The 23,758-nt window shown below is 48.4% G+C and overlaps 2 protein-coding genes across 4 annotated transcripts in view; one reads left to right on the top strand and one right to left on the bottom strand.

Moving 5' to 3' along the window:
* The window catches only part of LOC144672200 (uncharacterized), a 50,524-nt gene extending 49,661 nt beyond the window's left edge, over positions 1 to 863 (bottom strand). Inside the window, exon 1 of the mRNA XM_078534018.1 lies at positions 724 to 863. The gene's annotated coding sequence lies outside the window, so the exon portion shown is untranslated. The remainder of the gene's footprint in view (positions 1 to 723) is intronic.
* LOC144672165 (uncharacterized) overlaps positions 1 to 4,450 on the top strand; it is a 61,269-nt gene extending 56,819 nt beyond the window's left edge. Inside the window, exons 1-2 of one of the 3 annotated variants that reach the window (XM_078533988.1) lie at positions 1,074 to 1,101; positions 2,642 to 4,450. In XM_078533988.1, coding sequence (XP_078390114.1) covers positions 2,977 to 4,302 — 1,326 coding nt within the window. In that variant the 5' untranslated portion in view covers positions 1,074 to 1,101; positions 2,642 to 2,976 and the 3' untranslated portion in view covers positions 4,303 to 4,450. Of the gene's footprint in view, positions 1 to 1,073; positions 1,102 to 1,685; positions 1,710 to 2,641 lie in introns of those variants that run through there. The other 2 variants (XM_078533990.1, XM_078533989.1) reach the window with 2 other exon arrangements.
* The last annotated feature ends 19,308 nt before the right edge of the window (positions 4,451 to 23,758 follow it).

Raw genomic sequence — 23,758 nt, 5'->3', positions numbered from 1 at the left:
TTATTTTTAACAGAGCGAGCGGTTAGGGTGTGGAAGACGTTGCCTGAGAGTGGAAACAGGTTCACTTGAAGCATTCAGAAGTGAACTAGACTGTTAATCTGAAAAGGAAGAATGTGCAGGGTTATAGTGAAGGCAGCAGGGACTGGCATGAGGTGAGCTGCTCATTCAGAGATCTGGTGCAGACACACAGGCCAAATGGCCTCCTCTACGCAATAACAATTCTGTGATAGAAAATTCTGAATACACTCCAGAAACTCTTGCCTTTCTCTGCCTGTTACACTACGACTATCCCAGTCTATATTCAGATAATTAAAATCCCCCATTATAATTACTCTATAACTCATCCACCTCTAATTTCCTCTGCAGCTTTCCCACCAGTTCATGGTCGATAGACCACATTGAGCAATGTGATATCCCCTTTTTTTGTTCCTTACTCTAGCTAAATAGATTATTTCCTTGACTTCCTCTGGGATATCTTCTCTCCTTAAACAGGACTGCCAGCCTCACTTTTCTCTTCCTTTCCTGTCTTTGCTGAACACCTTGTACTGAGGAAGATTTAATACTCAGAGCCAGCTCCCTGTTATAGCCACAACATCATATTTACACATGTGAATCTGCAGCTGTAACTCACCAATATTATTAACCACACTCTGTGCATTCACACAATAACCTTCATTTAGACTTTCTTACTTTGAACACACTTAATAGTTTAGTTTTTCCTACCAGCTGTTTGTTGTGGTTGAATAGTTAACTGTGTTTCCTGGTCCACAGCTGCTGCTTGATCTGCTGAGTATTTCCTGATCTTCCAGATTTCCAGCATTTAGCAGCCTCTGCACTTCCTTCTGAATGAGGACATTGAGGACCAGTGAAGTGAGCATGCGCGGGAGGCCCGCGGGGCATGCGCGGTAGAGGCTCATTGGGCGGCGTGTAATGGGCGGAAGTCTGGGCATGCGCACGAGAGGCTCGCTCGGCAGGGGGCCGAGCATGCGCGGAAGGGGCTCACTGGGCCGGGTAGTCTGAGCATGCGCGCTTGACACCAACCATCCGGACTGAGCATGCGCCGGAGAGGTGCATTGGGCACCGGGCGCCGAATCGCAGCAGGTAAGAGCGGACTCGGGGGCCGTCCAAATGGAGGCGAAATGGGGACTGGTGAGGGAGCGTCTGTAAATGGAGGTGAATGGAGACTGGTGAGGGAGCGTCTGTAAATGGAGGTGAATGGAGACTGGTGAGGGAGCGTCTGTAAATGGAGGTGAATGGAGACTGGTGAGGGAGCGTCTGTAAATAGAGGTGAATGGAGACTGGTGAGGGAGCGTCTGTAAATGGAGGTGAATGGAGACTGGTGAGGGAGCGTCTGTAAATAGAGGTGAATGGGGACTGGTGAGGGAGCGTCTGTAAATGGAGGTGAATGGAGACTGGTGAGGGAGCGTCTGTAAATGGAGGTGAATGGAGACTGGTGAGGGAGCATCTGTAAATAGAGGTGAATGGGGACTGGTGAGGGAGCGTCTGTAAATGGAGGTGAATGGAGACTGGTGAGGGAGCGTCTGTAAATAGAGGTGAATGGGGACTGGTGAGGGAGCATCTGTAAATGGAGGTGAATGGGGACTGGTGAGGGAGCGTCTGTAAATGGAGGTGAATGGGGACTGGTGAGGGCGCGTCTGCAAATGGAGGCTGGTGAGGGCGCGTCTGCAAATGGAGGCTGGTGAGGGCGCGTCTGCAAATGGAGGCTGGTGTGGGGTTGCCTGTAAATGGAGGAGAATGGGGACTAGTGAGGGAGCCTCTTTAAATAGAGACTGGTGACGGAACATCTGTAAATGGTGAAGAAATGAGGACTGGTGAGGGAGCATCTGTGAATAGAGGAGACATGGGAACTGGTGAGGGAGTCTCTGTGAATGGAGAAGACATGGGGACTATGAGGGAGCATCTTTAAGTAGAGACTGGTGAGGGAGCACCTGTAAATGGAGGAAAAATGGGGACTGGTGAGGGACCATCTGTAAATGGAGGAGACATGGGAACTGGTGAGGGAGCATCTGTGATTGGAGGAGAAATGGGGACTGGAGAGGGCGCGTCTGCAAATGGAGGCTGGTGTGGTGAGGGACCATCTGTGATTGGAGGAGAAATGGGGACTGGAGAGGTAGCATCTGTGATTGGAGGAGAAATGGAGACTGGTGAAGGAACATCTTTAAATAGAGACTGGTGAGGGAGCATCTGTGACTGGAGAACTGCTGAGGAGATATCTTGAAATGGAGACTGGTGAGGGAGCGCCTTTAAGTGAAGGACAAATGGAGACTGGTCGGGGAAATCGTAGAGAGTCACACACAAAGAAGCCACTTGGTCCATCATGTCAGTGCCAGCCGAAAGATGAGCCACCCTGCCTCACCCCACATGCTGGCATTTAGCCCACAGCCCTGCAAGTGTGCTTGAGATGCATATCCAGACACCTAAGTGAGAGAGCGAGCGAGTGCGCGTGAGAGAGAGTGAGTGTGAGAGAGATAGAGTGTGTGTGTGTTGGGGTGGGAGTTTACTGCTTTGGGGAAACAAGGGAGGAAAATAAAACATAGAAACCAGAATATTTTTGTTCTGTATTTCTATCCTGTACTTACAGTGATGGCTTTTCTAAACTCTTTTTACAGGATATTAGAAGGAGAGGATTTATAGACGGGAAACTCAAACCAAACATCCTGTCAAGATCTGACAGAGTCTCTCGATTCATCAGGACCTGAATATCATCGGCCTTTGAATGTTTGCCTGTTCGGTCAGTGGGAATAGGTTTTGAACATCAGGGTGACTGGAAAAGCACCGACACATGCCCGAGTGAGAGGGTTGCAGTGCACTGCCTGTAGAAAGAGCTTTAACCAGTTCCACAGCCTGAGGAAACATCACACCGTTCACAGCGGGGAGAAACCCTGCGCGCGTCATTTGTGTGGACGAAGCTTCAACAGATCATCCAACCCAGTGAGGCAGGAGTGCGCCGGAACCATGGAGAAGCCGTGGAAATGTGGGGACTGTGGGAAGGGATTCAGATCCCCGTCTGTTCTGGAAATCCATCGGCGCAACCACACAGGGGAAAGGCCGTTCAGCTGCTCCGAGTGTGGGAAGGGATTCACTCAGTCGTCCGGCCTGCATAAGCACCAGAGGACTCACTCGGGGGAGAAGCCGTTCGCCTGCTCCGAGTGTGGGAAGGGCTTTACCCAGTCAGCCCACCTGCTGACGCACCAGCGAATTCACACAGTGGAGAAACCTTTCAACTGCCTGGAGTGTGGGGACAGGTTTAAAAGCTCCGAGAAGCTGAGCACACACTGGCTCATTCACACCGACAGACCGTTCTGCTGCTCCCAGTGCGGCGAGAGGTTCAGGCAGTCCTCCGAGCTCCTGAGACACCAGCGGGTTCACAGCGGCGCCGGTCCGCTCACCTGCTCCGTGTGCGGGGAGGGATTCGTTCTCTCCGCCGACCTCCGGGCGCACCAGCGCGAGCACGTCAAGGAGAGGCCATTCACCTGCCCGGAGTGCGGGAAGGACTTCATTAACTCCACCTACCTGCTGAGACACCGGCGGGCCCATTCGGCGGAGAAGCCGTTTGCCTGCTCCGTGTGTGGGAAAGGCTTCATTTACCCCTCTCAGCTCGAAGGCCACATGCGCAGCCACACCGGGGAGAGGCCGTTCGTCTGCTCGGAGTGCGGGAAGGGCTTCACGCGGCTGTCCAGCCTGCAGACGCACCAGCGCATTCACGCCAGGCCTTTCAAGTGCTTTGGCTGCGGAAACGCCTTTCAGAGCACAGCGGCACTGAATAGACACCGGCAGCCCCAGACGGGCGGGAAACCGTCTCGTTGCGGAAAGAGGTTCGGGCGGCCGACCCGCCTCGCTGAGCGCGAGCAGCTTCGCACCAGGGAGGGGCCTTTCCCCTGCCCCGTGTGCGGGAAGGGCTTCACTCGCTCCTCCGACCTGCTGATGCACCAACGCGCCCATGCCAGGGAGTGGCCGTTCCCCTGCGCGGAGTGCGGGAAGGAATTCGCTCAGAAGTCCAGCTTGCTGAGACACCAGCGAGCACACGCGGGGGAGAGGCCCTTCGCCTGCCTGCTGTGCACGAAGGCTTTCGCCAGCTCGTCCGACCTCCTCGCTCACCAGCGCGTCCACACCGGGGAGAGACCGTTCGCCTGCTCCAAGTGTGGAAGGCACTTCACCCGCTTGTCCAGCCTAACCGCGCACCAGAGTGTTCACACTGGGGAGCGACCATTCACCTGCTCTGTGTGTGGGAAAGGATTCGCAAAGTTATCTAACCTGCTGAGACACCAGCAAGTTCACTAGCGCCTGCAAGGATTGGATTCTGTTATCAATGCTGATGCCAGGTCGCACCCAGGGCTGGACCATTTGAACAGTCACCTGTTTGTTTCCGATAAATGTGTTGGAATTTAATATCCTGGATACACGTCAAATAAATCGGGTTTGTTCTAAACACTGTTGACTTTCATTTTCGAAGGTGAGGGATATATTAATGCTCTGTTTTGTTCTTTCTAGCTTTAGATGATTTCTCAGTTCCCTTGGTAACTCTTCTGGACCAGCTTTACACACCTTCCACCTCTCCAAGCCTTTGCAGGTAAAACACCCCCTTTAAATGGAAAATACCTGAATAAAAATGTGCAACAGAGGGGCCCTCGACAGGGCAGACGTCCTTTTCCACAACACAGTGAAACATGAGGGCTGGAAAGAAAGAGAAGCCAGAAAAAAGATCAAAAGCTTCTGGCTGGTAGGAAGGTAGTTGGGGAGGTGGAGATAAAACCAGGATCTTCCTCCCTGAGACCAGATGCAGGGACCAATTACACCGAGATGCCACACCCGGGGACCACTTACACCGAGACGCCACACTCGGAGACCACTTACACCGACACGCCACACCCAGGGACCACTTACACCGAGACGCCACACCCAGGGACCACTTACACCGAGACGCCACACCCGGGGACCACTTACACCGAGACGCCACACCCGGGGACCACTTACACCGAGACGCCACACCCGGGGACCACTTACACCGAGACGCCACACCCGGGGACCACTTACACCGAGACGCCACACCCGGGGACCACTTACACCGAGACGCCACACCCGGGGACCACTTACACCGAGACGCCACACCCGGGGACCACTTACACCGAGACGCCACACCCAGTGACCACTTACACCGAGACGCCACACCCAGTGACCACTTACACCGAGACGCCACACCCAGTGACCACTTACACCGAGACGCCACACCCAGTGACCACTTACACCGAGACGCCACACCCAGTGACCACTTACACCGAGACGCCACACCCAGTGACCACTTACACCGAGACGCCACACCCAGTGACCACTTACACCGAGACGCCACACCCAGTGACCACTTACACCGAGACGCCACACCCAGGGACCACTTACACCGAGACGCCACACCCAGGGACCACTTACACCGAAACGCCACACCCAGGGACCACTTACACCAAGACGCCACACCCAGGGACCACTTACACCGAAACGCCACACCCAGGGACCACTTACACCGAAACGCCACACCCAGGGACCACTTACACCGAAACGCCACACCCAGGGACCACTTACACTGAGAATAGAAAATAGGAATCAGAGAGTCTCAATATGGTGATGGTGGAAAAAGCAGCTCTGGTCAGTGTGAAAGCTACAGAATGGATGAAGGTGGCTGCGTTTGCTCAAACTGGAACTGCAAAGGGTCCCCTTGCCGTGCATGTAGCTGCAGTGTCTGTTACTGCCAGGGATGCTGCATTAACTACACCGTGTCGATCAGCCCCTACTCCCAACCCCCTCACTCCCCTACTCCCAACCCCCTCACTGCCCGGCTCCCAACCCCCTCCCCTACACCCAACCCCCTCACTCCCCTACTCCCAACCCCCTCACTCCCTTACTCCCAACCCCCTCACTCCCCCACTCCCAACCCCCTCACTCCCCTACTCTCAACCCCCTCACTCCCCTATTCCCAACCCCCTCACTCCCCCACTCCCAACCCCCTCACTCCCCTACACCCAACGCCCTCACTCCCCTACTCCCAACCCCCTCACTCCCCTACTCCCAATCCCCTCACTCCCCTACTCCCAACCCCCTCACTCCCCTACTCCCAATCCCCTCACTGCCCGGCTCCCAACCCCCTCGCTACTCGGCTCCCAACCCCCTCACTGCCTCCCGCTCCCAACCCCCTCACTCCCTCACCCGCTCCCAACCCCCTCACTGCCTCCCGCTCCCAACCCCCTCACTGCCCCACCCGCTCCCAACCCCCTCACTGCCCCACCCGCTCCCAACCCCCTCACTGCCTCACCCGCTCCCAACCCCCTCACTGCCTCACCCGCTCCCAACCCCCTCACTGCCCCACCCGCTCCCAACCCCCTCACTGCCTCACCCGCTCCCAACCCCCTCACTGCCTCACCCGCTCCCAACCCCCTCACTGCCCCACCCGCTCCCAACCCCCTCACTGCCCCACCCGCTCCCAACCCCCTCACTGCTTCACTCGTGAGGATTCGGGGACCAGGCTGCTAGGGTTTTGGCGCTGAGCGGTGAGCGGGTGGCGGTGATGGCTCCCGAGTGGAGCGGCGATGCGTTGAGAACGGGTGAGGGCCGAAATATCATCATAGCTGGTCCCAGGGTGTGTGGAAGAGAGACGCCGGGAAGCCGGACATTCGGGAACTTCCTGGACAAGAACCATGTCTCGCTGAGGCCCAGTCACACGCGGATCTGACCTCACTGACCATGTTTATTAGCTATTAGCATAAGAGCTCTTAACCCTTCTTACTACATTCCCCAGGTCTTTTATTGTACTCGAATACTCAAATATTTACACATCCTACCTCCCCCTCACTTACCCCACCCCAAGCTACTGTTACCACCCCTTAGTCATAGGGTAAGACCAGGTGGTTCGGCCAGTCTGCCGGATTGTAAGAGATTGGGGTCTTTAATAAGCAGGTATCTTCTGCGTTTTATAGGATTTTCTCTGCAGTGTTGATTGCCTCTCTTTACAAACACTTTGACCTCTGAACAACCTTCAGACGCAGCACGGTCGCTTAGCTCAGGCTGCCCATTTCAGATGTCCCGAGTGGTTAGATGGGGCCCTGTGCACCCCCTTATCTCCCACATGACCAGGAAAGGCCAGGATATGGCCCTCAGCAAGATGCTGACCTCTCACCTCAAAGTGGTAAGCACCCTGATGTTTTGACTACCTGTCCTGTAACCATTGGTCAGAAGAGTTAGGTAGATGATTGACACTGGATAAGCTACTGGCCCCCAAAAAAGGGTATACAGATTGGACTCATATTGGTGGTAGGGGGCTGAGGTGCTGCTAGGTGCTGGTGGGGTAGCAGTTCTCGTTGGGGAAATGCCTTCTCCAGATGGAGGATGGACCAGGGGAAGAGGAGGAAGGTTGAGAGATCGAGGGAAGAGTTTTCTAACACTTCGACTGGAGAGCGGATTGCTGCTTTCTCGAGCTGTTCCAGGCCTAATTAAAATCATATCTAAACTGTTGTTTCTTCATCAACTTGCTTTCTCAAGTACTGTGTACAGTTTTGGTCCCCATATTTAAGAAAAAGGATATACTGGCATTGGAGGCAGTTCTAAAGAGATTCACTGGGCTGATTCCTGGGATGAATGGGTTGACTTATCAAGAACGGCTAAACAGTTCAGGCCTTTATTCATTAGAGTTTCGAAGAATGAGGGGTGATCTCACTGAAACGTGCAAGATTCTGAGGGGGTCTTGACAGGGTAGATATGAGAAGATGTTCCCACTAGTGGGGGAATCTCGAACTAGGGGACATAGTTACAGAATAAGGGGACACTCATTTAAAACTGAGATGCGAAGCAATTTCTTCTCTCTGAGGGTAGCGAATGTCTGGAATTCTCTACCCCAGAGATTTGTGGAGGCTTAGATCGCTGAAAGTATTTAAAGAGGAGGTAGATAGATTTTTGAAATATCGGGGAGTTGAGGGCTATGAGGAGCTGACACGAAAGAGGAGTTGAGGACTGGGCAGATCAGCCATGATCTTATTGAATGGCGGGGCAGGCTTGAGGGGCCGAATGGCCTACTTCTGTTCCTATTCCTTTTGTTCTTAACTTAATAAACCATCTTAAAATTACTAATGGCTAGTCGACTGCCTATTTAGGGATCTGTGGCCCCGAATTCAAAAATCTTACAGTATCGTGGTCTTGTTTCCTTCGGAAGGAGGCGAGGGTGACAGTCTACGTGTGGAGGGACCTGTGAACCATTTAGAAAGTTGGTTGGGTTGCCTTTTCAGTCGTCTGGGTGGCCAATCCAGTCTGGTAAAGGCCGTCCATTGGTGGATGCCAATGCTGACATGTTCTGCCTGAAGGTGCCATGGTCAAGATAGGAGTGCAAATGAATGGGCTGGCTCAAAACCTGGTCAGATACACACAGCCTCCCCTGGTGAGAGATCTAGTCGACCCTGTGCTTAGTGCTGATGGTTGTCAGGGTCGGGTGAGTTCAGCAGCGGGTCCTCTTTTCCCAGCACCTTGTCTATCTCTGTCGCTTTTTAAAAAATGTGTCCATGGGATGTGGGTGTCGCTGGCTGGGCCCAACATTTACTGCCCATCCCTAATTGCCCCCTTGAGAAGGTGCTGGGTGAGCTGTCTTCTTGAGCTGCTGCAGACCCTGTTGTGTAGGTACACCCACCATGCTGTTAGGGAGGGAGTTCCAGGATTTGGACCCAGCGACAGTGAAGGAACGGCCGATATATTTCCAAGTCAGGATGGTGAGTGGCTCGGAGGGGAACTTGCAGGTGGTGGTGTTCCCCATGTGTCTGCTGCCCTTGTCCTTCTAGATGGTAGCGGTCGTGGGTTTGGAAGGTGCTGTCGAAGGAGCCTTGGTGAGTTGCTGCAGTGCATCTTGTAGATGGTACACACACTGCTGCTACTGTGCGTCGGTGGTGGAGGGAGTGAATGTTTGTGGATGGGGTGCCAATCAACCGGGGCTGCTTTGTCCTGGATGGTGTCGAGCTTCTTGAGTGTTGTGGGAGCTGCACTCATCCAGGCAAGTGGGGAGTATCCCATCACACTCCTGACTTGTGCCTTGTCGATGGTGGACAGGCTTTGGGAGTTAGGAGGTGAGTTACTCGCTGCAGGATTCCCAGCCTCTGACCTGCTCTTGTAGCCACAGTATTTATATACCTCGTCCAGTTCAGTTTCTGGTTAATGGTAACCCCTAAGGTGTTGATAGTGGGGGATTCAGCGATGGTAATGCCATTGAATGTCAAGGGGCGATTGATTCTCTCTTATTGGAGATGGTCATTGCCTGGCACTTGAGCGGCATGAACGTTACTTCCATGTTACCTGGATATTGTCCAGGTCTTGCTGCATTTGGACATGGACTGCTTCAGTATCTGAGGAGCCTGTCTCACTCTGACTGGGGGTCTATTGTACACTCCCAGTGTGACTGGTCCTTTCCTGTTCCTAGGCTCAACCCGTATGGCCTCATTTGATGATCCTTCTAACATTACCATCTCTCCTCACAGCTGAAATCATTTCTTTGACCAAAATTACCATCCCTCCACCCTTTTTATCCCCTTCTCTATCTTGTCTGAAAACCCTGTGACCAGGAATGTCCCTCATTAAGCCATGTTTCAGTAATAGCTATGATATCATCCGGCTAGATTTCTATCCGTGTCCTCAACTGATCTGCTTTATTCACTATACTCCTTACATTGAAGCATATACCCCTGAGCACTGTGAAACTCCTCTATTGTCTAGCCTTTGCTTCCTCAGCCTTCCAGTTCCATCTCCCTCTGTCCAACTTAAAATTGTGGCTATTGATTGTGATATCCTCACTCCAAAAGGTCCTCTTGGATTTTATGACTTTACCCAAGAAAAGCCACTTTGGTGGTTCCTCTGTATCTTCCATTTCCTGGATACTGCTTGATCTGATTGGTCTCCCTTTATATTTTGGAGTACGGGGATTTCTGTTTGTGGCAAGCCACCAACAATGTGGTTGGCTCTTAAGTGCCCTCTGAAATGGCCTAGCAATCCACTCAGTTGTAGCAAAGCTTCTACACAGTCACAAAAAAGGAATGAAACTGGACGGGCCACTTGGTATCAACCTAGGCACTGGAAACGACAGCAGCAATCTCAGCCCTGTCGACCCTGCAAAGTCCTCCTCACTAACATCTGGGGGCTAGTGCCGAAATATTGGGAGAGCTGTCTCACAGACTAGTCAAGCAACAGCCTGGCGTAGTTATCCTCACGGAATCATACCTTACAGACAACGTCCCAGGCATCACCATCCCTGGGAGGACAGACCCAGCAGAGGTGGCGGCACAGTGGCATACAGTCAAGAGGGAGTTGCCCTGGGAGTCCTCAACATTGACTCCAGACCCCATGAGGTCTCATGGCATCAGGTCAAACATGGGCAAGGAAACCTCCTGATTACCACGTACCGTCCTCCCTCAGCTGATGAATCAGTGCTCCTCCATGTTGAACACCACTTGGAGGAAGCACTGAGGGTGGCAAGGGCGCAGAATGTACTCTGGGTGGGGGAAATCAATGTCCCTGTAGCACCACTACTGACCGAGCTGGCCGAGTCCTAAAGGACATAGCTGCTAGATTGGGTCTGCTGCAGGTGGTGAGGGAACCAACAAGAGGGGAAAACATACTTGACCTCATCCTCACCAACCTGCCTGTCGCACATGCGTCTGTCCATGACAGTATTGGCAGGAGTGACCTCCGCACAGCCCTTGTGGAGGTGAAGTTCCACCTTCACATTGAGGATACCCTACATTGTGTTGTGTGGATCTACCACCGTGCTAAATGGGATAGATTTCGAACAGATCTAGCAACTGAAGACTGGGCATCCATGAGGCGCTGTGGGCCATCAGCAGCAGCAGAATTGTACTCGAACACAATCTGTAACCTCGTGGCCCGGCATATCCCCCACTCTACCATTACCATCAAGCCAGGGGATCAACCCTGGTTCAATGAAGAGTGCAGGAGGGTATACCAGGAGCGGCACCAGGCATACCTAAAAATGAGGTGTCAACCTGGTGAATCTATAACACAGGACTATCTGCCCTGGGGATGTTTGATGGGAAAATGTGGAGGGAAATTTACTCTATATCCAACACCATTCTCAACTGGACCTGAGAGTGTTTGATGGAACAGGTCAATATGAAGCATGTGATGGAAACTCTGTATAACACACAACCGCTCTGAGAGAGCTAACACAAACACACTGATGCACATAGATTGGTAAAAGTGTGTGAGATTGAGTCTTTTGTCAGAGATTTGTCTTTTAAAAAAAATCTTTTGTTCAATGAATTAATTTAAAAAAGGGCCAAAGCCTCTTCTCAAACCCGTTTCACTGTCTTGTGATTAAAGTGATACAAGCCTACCCTCTGCTGGCAGCTCACCACCACTACAGGCGCTGCTCTTTGCCAGTCTCCGAGGAGTTCAGTTCCTGCATGGCTGCATCTGGAAACAGACTGATGAAGTGTGAACATTGACCAATACTGTAAGGGATTGAAGTTTGCAGCAGGGTGCTCAGTTCGCTCGGGTGGTGCATTCGCTCTTTTACCACCTGACCTTGTACATGAGCTCTCTCCTCATTCCCCATTGGAGATATTGGCTGGAGCTGGTAGTTGGGGATTATTTCAGACTGCAATATGCACATTTGGTTCAGTTATCACACTCTAATCCGATTCAGAATGGGAGTAGATAAACTTTGCTGTACTCTGTAACTCCTCTGCAATACATTGTCAATGTTTGGATCTTGTTAAAGGTTTTTTTTATTACTTATGTCTCCAAGACAATTTTCTCAATTTCTCACATTCTTTGTCCTAGAGGGAAGAAATTAAATAGCAAACACAAACATTTTATGGGAGAGAGTTTATTTTCACATCTTTACAGCCTTTATTCACATTGTGTCCGTGATGGTCCAGAAGTGAAGAGCTCTGCAATCTATTCCCATTTTGCAGCTCTTGGTCTGCACTCCTGTAGGTTATGGTGATACAGAGGGAGACCAGCTGAGTTGGAATCCAAATGCACTACGTCCACTCTTGCCCCTTATTTACCCTACCAGCCACACACATCAAAAAATCTCCAACAGAATTGCCAAGGAAATTTTTCCTTTCATAAATCTGTGTTGACTCTGGTGAAACTGGTGACCTTTCCCCAAAGCACAATAAACACACAGACGCTGAATGATATCTCAGTTATTTCTGGGAGCTGTTAACATCAACAGGAAACAGGGTGGGTAAAATGATTCTGTTCCAAAGATGGCATGTGTTGCTGCTTTATAATATCAATCTTACACACACACACACACACTCACCCACATTCATAAACACACTCACTCAGAGGCATAGACACACACACAGACATACATACTCACACCAACTCACATACATGTCTTAACACACACATTCACAAACACACAGACCCACAGTGACACAGACAGACAGGAAGAAGAGACAGTTAATGTCAATTTCACTCTAGTCTACCAGGTAGTTTATTCAAAGAATAACACAAGCAAAGTTGAAACTGTCTGTGGGTTTTATTCTGGAATTAGATAATACAAATATATCCCCATAGCCCAGGTTGGGAGTGTAATTGATGATGTGATTGATGTCTGACCCCAAAACAATTATTAAATGTGACCCAGGACTAGTTTTGCTGTAAATATCTCAGGGTGTAAAGTATCTGGGAGCACAGTTGCTGTGAACAAGGTGGAATACAGGGTGGGAATGGAGAGTGAAGCTGCTCTGCAGAGGGAATGGTTCTTGTTGGTGGTGGATTTAGAAGCTGAAGTTTATATTTGAAGAGGTTCCCAGAGCCTCAAACAACTAAACTGGGGCCTTTGGGAAGAGAGACAGTTTCTGCTGCTGTTTCCCCTCCTGTCCTCTAGAGGCCGCTCTCACTCTCCTCAGGACCTCCTGCTCCACCCGTTGCTCCTCCCATTGTCACCTCTTGCCCACCCCACGGCCCGGTCGCTGCTCTTTGTCCAACTGCCGGGGGGCGGGGCATGTTTTTGTGACGTCACCGCGGACTCCCTTTTTATTTTAATAAATCGAAAAAGAAGAAGCGACTCTTCAGGATGAGCCAGAACCTGCGATTCTGAGCCGGCAGGGAGTTGTTTATTATCATTAATAATAATGAATAAAAAGCAGTCAGTGCGGGTGAGAAGCGGAGCTGCGCATGGGCGCTGTGCTGTCCCTCCCGGAGTGCAGCGCGGCCCGTGTCACTGATAGTGGACTTTTCCAGCCGCGAGGGATTGTGGGTAAAAGAGCCGCCATTACTCCCGCAACAACGGAGTCACTGGATTGTCGCCTACAGGGGGAGGGATGAATGACAGAAATGGGACCATGATGAGGACATTCGGCCTTTCGAGCCTGTCCGCCCTTCAATAAGGTCATGGGTGATATTATAGCTCAAAACATACACTCTCCCTTACTCTATCACACACTCTCAATGAACCAGCATCCCCTCCCTTTCACTGTTAAAGCCACAACTATTTACCATCTCTATAAACAACAGAGATTAAGGGAACAAGTCTCCAGGTTTGCTGAAAATACATGGTTAGGCAGGAAAGTAAGTTGCGAGCAGGATGTGGACAGGTTAACCGAGTGGGTAAAGACACGTCAGATGCAATATCATTTGGAGAAATATGCTTCACTTTGGGAGTAAGAATAGAGAAACAGAATTTTTTTTTATTGGTGAGAAGCTATTAAACGTTGTTGCCCGGATGATTTGAGTGTTCTTGTACACAAATCACAGAAAGTAGACGTGCTGGTGCAGCCAACAATTAGTAAGAGAAATGATGTGTTTCCATTTATTGCAATGGGACGGGAGGTCAAAAGTAAGGAAGACCTGCTGTGAATATACAGGGCTTTGGGGAGAAAATGGCCACTATGAACAAACATAAAATGTCTGATTGATGTTTGTGGAGATTTACAGAGGTTCAGAGAGAAGGGGAGAGAAACAGACAGACACACACACACAGTGATCATGGGACAGAGGGTGACAGAATAAATTGAGGTCAATCTTACACTTAAAAATTAACAGTTGTCTGAGCATCAATTGTCATTTGCAGAAGACAGTTCCAAACTTCTCTGACCCAAGCGTGTTGAAGTGCAGGATGAAATCACCTCTGATTCTTCTAAAATCCTGGGAATACAATCCCGGCTTTGTGTAATATCACTTTGTAATTTACCCCTTCCTGGTATCATTCAAATAAAGCTGCCCTGCGCTCAAATGTATGGACCCTCAAATCTCTTTGGACGCCCACTGTTTGTAGCTTTGTGTCATTTCAGCAAGCATTCTATCATATAATCTTAAATCATGAATAAATACATTGAATCTCAGACACATTTTTTTTGCAAAAATATTCTTTATTCATAAAATATTTAAAAGAAGGTTACAAAACATTTCAGAAAGTACAATGATATTCAGATTTTCTACTTATATCATGTTGCACTCTGAGGTCCTTCAATACAATCAATAAAAAAATTCCAGACATTTAAAAACGGTCGCTACAGAAAGTGCAATGACCTTTAACAACATTTGCAGCATTTCCAAAATATAACATACATTGCTGTCTGTATTGTGTGAATCTAGCGGTGAAATATCTGTACATTTTACTGTTGATGTGCTGACAGGCACGTGAAGATAAGGTCAACCTCAGATTTAAAATCCGGCAAGTGGCTCAGCATCAATTGCTGCCTAGGGAAGACCCTTCCAAACTAATACCTCATCAGTTCCCCTTAACACTTGGACAACTTTGTCCATTGTTCCCTTAACAACTTGGGACTGATTGGGAGGCGGCATTTGGGGAAGCCAGTTCCAAACTTCTACCACCCTTTGTGTTTAGAAATGTTTCATAATTTCGCTCGTAAAAGTGTAAAATTCTAAACATCATCTCAAATCCAACGTCCCTGTGTCTGTGTTCACAAAGGACGGGGGAGCGATGCAGACATTGTGGGTAAGGAGGAGAAGTAAGAAATATTGGGTGGAATAAACAGACTGAGAGGGGAAATATCAAGATTTTTAGAATCTTTGAGAGTCGATTAATCGGCAGAAATGAGGGATTTTAGCTCTATGGTGAGTTTGGAGAAACTGGGTTTGATCCCCCTGAGGGAAGGTTTGCTCGAGGTGTACAAGATTAGGACAGGTTGTGATGGACAGGTCGGAATTCTCTCCCAACTCCAGTCCTCCTGAAACCTGGCTACCAAAGAACAGAGTGTGCATAGGGAGGATCCTTTCTCTCTGAGCAGAGAGGTCAATAACCAGGGAGCATCGATTGAATGTGAAGGATTTGAGTGGAACTGAGGCGTAATATTTTCACCCAGAGGCTGCGGGGCATCTGGAACTCACTGTCTGAAAGAGTAGGAGAGGCAGGAGCCCCCATCACGTTTCAAACACACTTTCATATGAACTTCTCCACATCGGCACCATCCCATCAAACACTGAATGAAAGTACAGCACAGTTTAGATACAGAGTGAAGCACAGTTTCTATTGTCCCTGTCATTAAGCCTTGTCACGTACACACCTGGGTCAGGATCGAGACTCACCTGTCTCAGTCACTCAGGCGCTCCTGTATCACTTGCCTTATTGTAGTCGGATGCCGTGTTTGGGAGAAGGACAGGTACATGGGATTAGGACGACTGCCCATGTGGAGGGTAAGCACCAGGAATATATCAGAGAATCAGAACAGACCAGGCAGAATCAAACAAGGAAAATCGTGTTGGATTTGTGAACCTTGCTTTGTGGGGCGGTTTGGTGTTTGGTGAGAATGTTGACCCAGTGAAATTTTGCCCCTGTGGGTTGACAGTTGTCTGACTAGATATTGTAACATTGCATCATTAAGGTAGTATGTATACTGAGTGAAACAGTGTTGGCTGCATCTCATCATATAATAGACTTTGCCGTGCGTATTGAATGAATCCAGATGTGAACTATCCAGAGGCAGCACACCGAAGGCTCAATAGGGGGTGACGGATGGGGCTCGAGGTGGTCGGATAGGCTCCTCCTGCTCTTATTTCTTAGATTCTTACATTCTTATGACAGGGAGAGACCGAAGGGCAGAGACGCCCAGAAAGAGAGAGGGGGACAGAGCGGAAACAAACAGCAAACACAGGTTTCAGGAAAGAAATGTTCCAGCTGATTTTCTTGTTTGAGAACTCTGTCCCGGGCCAGCTTGTTGCAGGTCCCCCAAAAAGTAACAACAGGCGAATATCTGAAAAAGGAATTTGAGGAAAACAGACACAAGACTCATGAAAGTTTTGTGTATGTGTTAGAAAGTGAAATGGTCGACCAAGGGACAGGCCAGGCCCACATTTCACAGCAGTCACAGGCTGAATCTGAATGTCCTCACAGCAACTTAAGGGCAGACATTTATAATGGACACTTCAGGGCTTTACGGTGTCCAAAGGACTTTACTAGCAATGGAGCACTTTTGAATTATCGTCAATGTCATTTAGACACTGGTGAAGCTAATTTCAGAGAGAGAGAGACAGAGACTCATAGAAACAGGATGAGATTGTGTTGTACGTGTTTCAGAGCTGACACTGAGGCACACACCAGATGTACAGTAACAGAGGGGAGTGAATCTTTCCATTTCACCCGCACTGTAATGAGAGTTGCTGAGGGTTCAGATAAAGTAGAGGAAGAAAAGCTGTTCTCATTCGCTGCTGGTTCTACGACAACAGGGCGACACCGATTGAAGGTTTTGGGTGAGAAATGCTGAGGGGATTTGAGGAAGAACTTTTTGTTTTACACAGAGACTGGGAATGGCCTTGGACACGTGGCCTACGAGGATGGTGGAAGTGGAGATAATGAATGAGTGACAGGCGTGGAGAGAGAAGTGGAGAGACTACAATTGCCAATAATCTCAGTAATTATTACTTTGACAACTTGAATGAACTCACATCTTAACCTTCTAAATCGCAGGGATCCAGTATAAATCATCATCGAAACCATCCCAGGACAAAATAGACCAAGAAACAGAGTGAATCTACCTCTTTACTCTTTCATCAAATACTCCCAGGGCAATTACAAAATGGGAGTCAGGTACAGGTTAGAGCTCCCTCCTGTGTGACTGCCTCAACTCGCCTTCGTCCAGCTGGACTGGGTAACAGAGAGAGACAAGATGAAGATGGAGAGAGAACAACAGGGGGAGGGGTGGGTAGCAAAGGGCTGAGAGTGTCAGAGAGAAAGAGGAAGAGATTGGGATGGAGAGTGTCAATCAGTGTTCCTGCAAAGCTGAGGGCAGTGGCCTGGAAGGTAGCAGGCAGAGCATGAGAAAGAGGAGAAGTGGCAGGCCAATCGGTCCCTCAAGCCTGCTCCTGCAGTTGATAAGATCATGGCTGATCTCATTGTGGGATTAACTCCACTTCCCTGTCTGCCACCATAACACTCGACTCCCTTGCCAATCAACAATCTGTCTCACTCAGCCTTTAATATATTCAGTGAGGCAGCCTCCACTGCTCACTGGGGGAGAGATCTCCAAACCCACCAACAACCCTCAGAGGGGACATTCCTCCTCATCCCCATCTTCAATGGGAGACCCTTTGTTTTTAAACGGTGCTCCCTCATGCTAGAGAACTCCGTGCAGGCCCTGTTCTGTGATAAATAACACGCCTGGTAAAATATTCTTTAAAACTTCTTAGAGATGCGGTGCACAGAGAAAGATATCTGGCCCCGCACACGACAGTGAAATGCTGAAGGGAACCTTGGAGCCAGCTGTGGCTCAGTGAGAAGCAATCTTACATCAGAATCATCAGATTGTGGGCTCAGGTCCCAGCATCACATTCTCAGCTGGCCTCACATATCAGAGACTCTGAGCAGATCACAGAGACAGCCAAAAGGAAACTTGGGTTGAATTTGTGAGCTTTGCTCTGTGGAATGCTTCAGTGTTTAATGAGAATGTTCACCTCTTGTATTCCAGGTGTGGTCTCAGCAAAACACTTGCAGCAAGACTTCCTTACTCTTGTACTCCAATCCCCTTGCAATAAAGGCCAACGCTTCATTTACCTTCCTCCTGGTTAGCTGTTCCTGTATGTTAACTTTCTGAATGATGTCTGTACAAGGACACCCAAATCTCTCAGAACACAAATATATAATGCATTGTCTGCTAGGGAGGTGGCTAATGATTCAATAGGATCCTTCAAAAGGAGAATCGGATAAATCATTGAATGGGAATAACATGCAGGATTATGGGGGAAAGAGAGTGGCTGTGCGACTAACTTTTGATTCCTCTTCAAAAGAGCCAGCACATCTGGATGGGCCGAATAGCCTCCTCCAGTGCTGGACTATTCTATGATTCTATCGATGACCCTTTTCTGATCACTATTATTTACATCTACACACGCTTGCTTCAGGTACAGTTTGTGAATAAAGGAAAACCCTGTTCATCACAAATCCACTCAGCCTTTTCCCTCTGCTCTCTCCAGACGGAATTAGCCACACAGCTGCGAGAAGCAAACAGGAAACATGGATTTCAGGAGAGAAAGCTTTCACCTGATGTTCTTCTTGGTGGATTCCCTGTCCCAGGAGAGAGCATTGCAGGTCTTACAGAAAGTAACAACTCATGAATATAAGGCACAGAATTGGAATAAAATAGATACGAGAGAGATCAAAGATTTCTGTTAGACAGCTGATTTCAGAAGAGAGAGAGAGGGATACAGATACAGAGCCAGCGAGACACAGAAACAGGATGCGATTGTGCTGCACATGTTTCAGAGCTGACAATGAGACACACACGAGATGTGCAGGAGCAGATGGGAGTGAATCATTCTCTTTTACCTGCAGCGTACTGGACATGGGCAGAAGCTGGTACTGAGGCATACACAGCAATAACTTGCATTTAGGTAGCACCTTGATCATAATTTTCTCAAGATGCTTCACAGGACCTTTACCATGAAAAAGTTAACCCCGAGGCACAAGTGGGTTTTGGGGCACATGCCCAAAAGTTTGGTCAAAGGGGTTTGGTTTCAGGAAGTGTCTTAATGGAGGAAAGAGAAGTATTAAGATGGAGAAGTTTAGGGAAGGGATTACAGAGTTTGAGCCCAGGCAGTTGAAGGCATGGCCACCAATGCTGAAATGATTAAAATTGGAGATGCTCAGGAAGCCAGAATTGAAGGAAAACTGATATCGGAGGATGGTGGTACTGGAGGAGATAGGGAGGGGTCATTTACAGAAGACAGTTCCAAACTTCTACCACCCTTGTGTGAAGAAGTGTTTTTTATTGTCACTCTTGAAAGGGTTTCAGACTATTGTTAAATATTTGGCCTATTATTCAAGTCATAGACTCTAAAGCCAGCAAGAATGGTTTCTCTCTATCTACTCTATAGGTTTCCGTTATTCTCCTGAAAATCATGCTCAAGTCGCCCCTGATCTTTTGAAATTCCAGGGTATAAATGTGTCTCTGTCACATTTCAAGAACTAACATTATCTTAGTGAGGAGTCAAGTCAGTCATAAAAGTCTCAGTGCTGTGCTCACATAAAATGGCCACCCTGAACAAACCTAAATTGGCTGAGACGTTTGTGGACTTTTTTCCACAGATTCTCAGAGACACAAATCAAAAGGGAAATGGAGAGACAGAGAGTGAAGGAAGGATATTGGTCATAGCACATGGGAAGAGGAGGATACAATTTAATCCCTTAACCCTGTTCTGACTTTCTATGTGATCATGGCTGGTCTGTGATCTAACTCACTGTATACCTTTGGTTAACAAAAATCTATTAACCTCAAATTTAAACATTAACAAGTGCCTTAGCATCAATTACTATTTGCAGATGATTGCTCCAAACTAATATCACACCTGGTGTGGTAAAGTGTTTCTTAATTTCAATCTTAAAAAAATTCTAAAATTGTAAACATAGCCTCAAATCCAATGACTCCAATTCCTAGATTCCCCAACCAGCAGAAAAAAGTTGCTCTTTATCAATCCTCTCCCTTTCCATTATTTTCTTGAAGCGTTTGATCAAATCACCCCTTAGCCTAAATTCTGGTGTTTCAGAGTGAAACGTCGACTGCACTGTTCATTGAGTGTTCAACACACTCACACAGAAACACACACATATTTCAGCCATTCCTGCCTTCTGGAAATGTGTGTGAACACTCCCAAGCCAAATACAGTATGGGGTTAGATACAGAGTAAAATTGCCTCTGCTCTGTCCATGGAACATTTAATTGCAGATGTTCATTTTTATTGTTACAAAGAACAGAACTCAGAACCAGGTGCACATCACTTATGTACAGTTGTGAAACATGTCGGAGTGCAATAATGCCAGTGTGCTCGGATGATCCAGCATGGGGAGATGATTCAATGTTGTGAAACTGATTTTTTGGCCTTCTTGCCATATTGTCTGCTCATGCCACTGAACACGCCTGATGCCAACAAGCACGGAAAATTCCGGCTAGGAAGTAGGGAGAAGTAGTGAACGATGGTTATTTAGACAGAGCGGTATACAGTGATGCCCCCAAGGGCCAGCCTTGGGACGAATGCTTACTTTGACACTTACACGTGATGTAGACTCATGTCTAAATGACATAATTTTTACGTTTGCAGATAGCAGGAACTGGGAAATATAAACAGGAGGGTAGCCCTAAGCTTCAAGGAGATATAGACAGGTTGGTGAAATGGAAAAACACATGGTAAATGAAATCGAATGCAGAGCAGAGTGAAGGATAGATTTCGGAGGAGGAAAGAAGAGAGACAATATAAACTAAATAAGGCAATGAAAAACAGTGAACTTATGTACACACTTCTTCAACAATGGAAATACAAATCGATAAGATGGTTCAAGTGCACACAGGATATCCAGATTTATAAATGGTGGCATAGTTGCGACAGTGTGGATGTTATGCTAAAACTTTATAAATTATTGACTAAGATAAAAGCAAAAAACTGCGGATGCTGGAAATCCAAAACAAAAATAAAAATACCTGGAAAAACTCAGCAGGTCTGGCAGCATCTGCGGAGAGGGACACAGTTAACGTTTCGAGTCCGTATGACTCTTCAACAGAACTAAGTAAAAATAGAAGAGAGGTGAAAAAAAAACTGGTTTAAGGTGGATGGGGGGCGGCGGTGGTGGGACAAGTAGAGCTGGATAGAGGGCCAGTGATAGGTGGAGATAAGCAAAAGATGTCATAGACAAAAGGACAAAGAGGTGTTGAAGGTGGTGATATTATCTGAGGAATGTGCTAATTAAGGGTAGAAAGCAGGATGAGCAAGGTACAGATAGCCTGAGTGGTGGTGGGGTGAAGGAATCAAAAAAGGCTAAAAGGTAGAGATAAAACAATGGATGGAAATACATTTAAAAATAATGGAAATAGATGGGAAAAGAAAAATCTATACAAATGGAAAAAAAGAGGGGCATTGGAAAGGGGGTGGGGATAGAGGAGAGAGTTCATGATCTAAAATTGTTGAACTCAATATTCAGTCCGGAAGACTGTAAAGTGCCTAGTCGGAAGATGAGGTGCTGTTCCTCCAGTTTGCGTTGAACTTCACTGGAACAATGCAGCAAGCCAAGGACGGACATGTGGGCATGAGAGCAGGGTGGAGTGTTGAAATGGTAAGCGACAGGGAGGTCTGGGTAATGCTTGCAGACAGATCGAAGGTGTTCTTCAAAGCGATCACCCAGTCTGCGTTTGGTCTCTCCAATGTAGAGGAAACCGCATTGGGAGAAACGAATACAGTAGACTAAATTGAGGGAAGTGCAAGTGAAATGCTGCTTCAATTGAAAGGAATGTTTGGGCCCTTGGACGGTGAGGAGAGGGGAAGTAAAGGGGCAGGTGTTGCACCTTCTGCGGTTGCATGGGAAGGTGCCGTGGGAGGGGGTTGAGGTTTAGGGGGTGATGAAGGAGTGGACCAGGGAGTCCCGGAGGGAACGATCCCTACGGAATGCCGCCAGGGGGGGTAAAGGGAAGATGCGTTTGGTGGTGGCATCATGCTGGAGTTGGCAGAAATGGCGGAGGATGATCCTTTGAATGCGGAGGTTGGTGGGGTGATAAGTGAGGACAAGTGGGACCCTTTCATGTTTCTGGGAGGGAGAGGAAGGTGTGAGGGTGGATGCACGGGAGATGGGCCGGACACGGTTGAGGGCCCTGTCAACCACTGTGGGTGGAAAACCTCGATTAAGGAAGAAGGAAGACATGTCAGAGGAACTGTTTTTGAAAGTGGCATCATCAGAACAGATGTGACAGAGGTGAAGGAACTGAGAGAATGGGATGCAGTCCTTACAGGAAGCGGGGTGTGAGGAGTTGTAGTCAAGGTAGCTGTGGGAGTCGGTAGGCTTGTAATAGATATTGGTGGACAGTCTATCGCTAGAAATTGAGGCAGAGAGGTCAAGGAAGGGAAGGGAAGTGTCAGAGATGGACCATGTGAAAATTATGGAGGGGTGGAAATTGGAAGCAAAATTAATAAATCTTTCCAGGTCCAGACGAGAGCATGAAGCAGCACTGAAGCAATCATTGATGTACCGGAGAAAGAGTTGTGGGAGGGGGCTGGAGTAGAACTAGAACAAGGAATGTTCCACATACCCCATAAAGAGACAGGCATAGCTGGGGCCCATGCGGGCATCTCCCACACATCCGCCCTCACACCTTCCTCTCCCTCCCAGAAACATGATAGGGTCTCCATTGTCCTCACTTATCACCCCACCAGCCTTCGCATTCAAAGGATCATCCTCTGCCATTTCTGCCAACTCCAGCATGATGCCACCAACAAACACATCTTTATTTCACTCCCCCTCGGGACACCCTGGTCCACTCCTCCATCACCCCCTACACTTCAACCCCCTCCCACGGCACCTTCCCATGCAACCACAGAAGGTGCAACACCTGCCCCTTTACTTCCCTTCTCCTCACCGTCCAAGGGCCCAAACACTCCTTTCAAGTGAAGCAGCATTTCACTTGCACTTCCCTCAATTTAGTCTACTGTATTCATTGCTCCCAATGCGGTTTCCTCTACATTGGAGAGACCAAACGCAGACTGGGTGACCGCTTTGCAGAACACCTTTGGTCTGTCTGCAAGCATTACCCAGACCTCCCTGTCGCTTGCCATTTCAACACTCCACCTTGCTCTCATGCCCACATGTCCGTCCTTGTCCTGCTGCATTGTTCTAGTGAAGTTCAATGCAAACTGGAGGAACAGCACCTCATATTCCGACTAGCCACTTTACAGCCTTCCAGACTGAATATTGAGTTCAACAATTTTAGATCATGAACTCTCTCCTCCATCCCCACCCCCTTTCCGACCCCCCCCACCTCTTTTTCCAATAATTTATATAGATTTTTCTTTTCCCACCTATTTCCATTATTTTTAAATGTATTTCCATCCATTGTTTTATCTCTACCTTTTAGCCTATTTCGATCCCTTCCCCCCACCCCACCCCCACTAGGGCTATCTGTACCTTGCTCGACCTGCTTTCTACCCTTAATTAGCACATTCCTTAGATAATATCACCACCTTCAACACCTCTTTTTCCTTTTGTCTATGACATCTTTTGGCTATCTCCACTTTATCACTGGCCCTCTATCCAGCTCTACTTGTCCCATCCCCCCTTAAACCAGCTTATATTTCACCTCTCTTCTAATTTTACTTAGTTCTGTTGAAGAGTCATACGGACTCGAAATGTTATCTGTGTTCCTCTCCGCAGATGCTGCCAGACCTGCTGAGTTTTTCCAGGTATTTTTATTTTTGTTTTATAAATTATTGATTGGGCCTCAGCTGAGGTATTGAGTTCCTCTCTCTCAGTGACCCT

Source organism: Cetorhinus maximus, chromosome 36, assembly GCF_964194155.1.
Source record: "Cetorhinus maximus chromosome 36, sCetMax3.hap1.1, whole genome shotgun sequence".
NCBI lineage: Eukaryota > Metazoa > Chordata > Chondrichthyes > Lamniformes > Cetorhinidae > Cetorhinus > Cetorhinus maximus.
The sequence above is the reverse complement of the archived record's forward strand: the minus strand, read 5'-3'. Positions and strand labels throughout refer to the sequence as shown.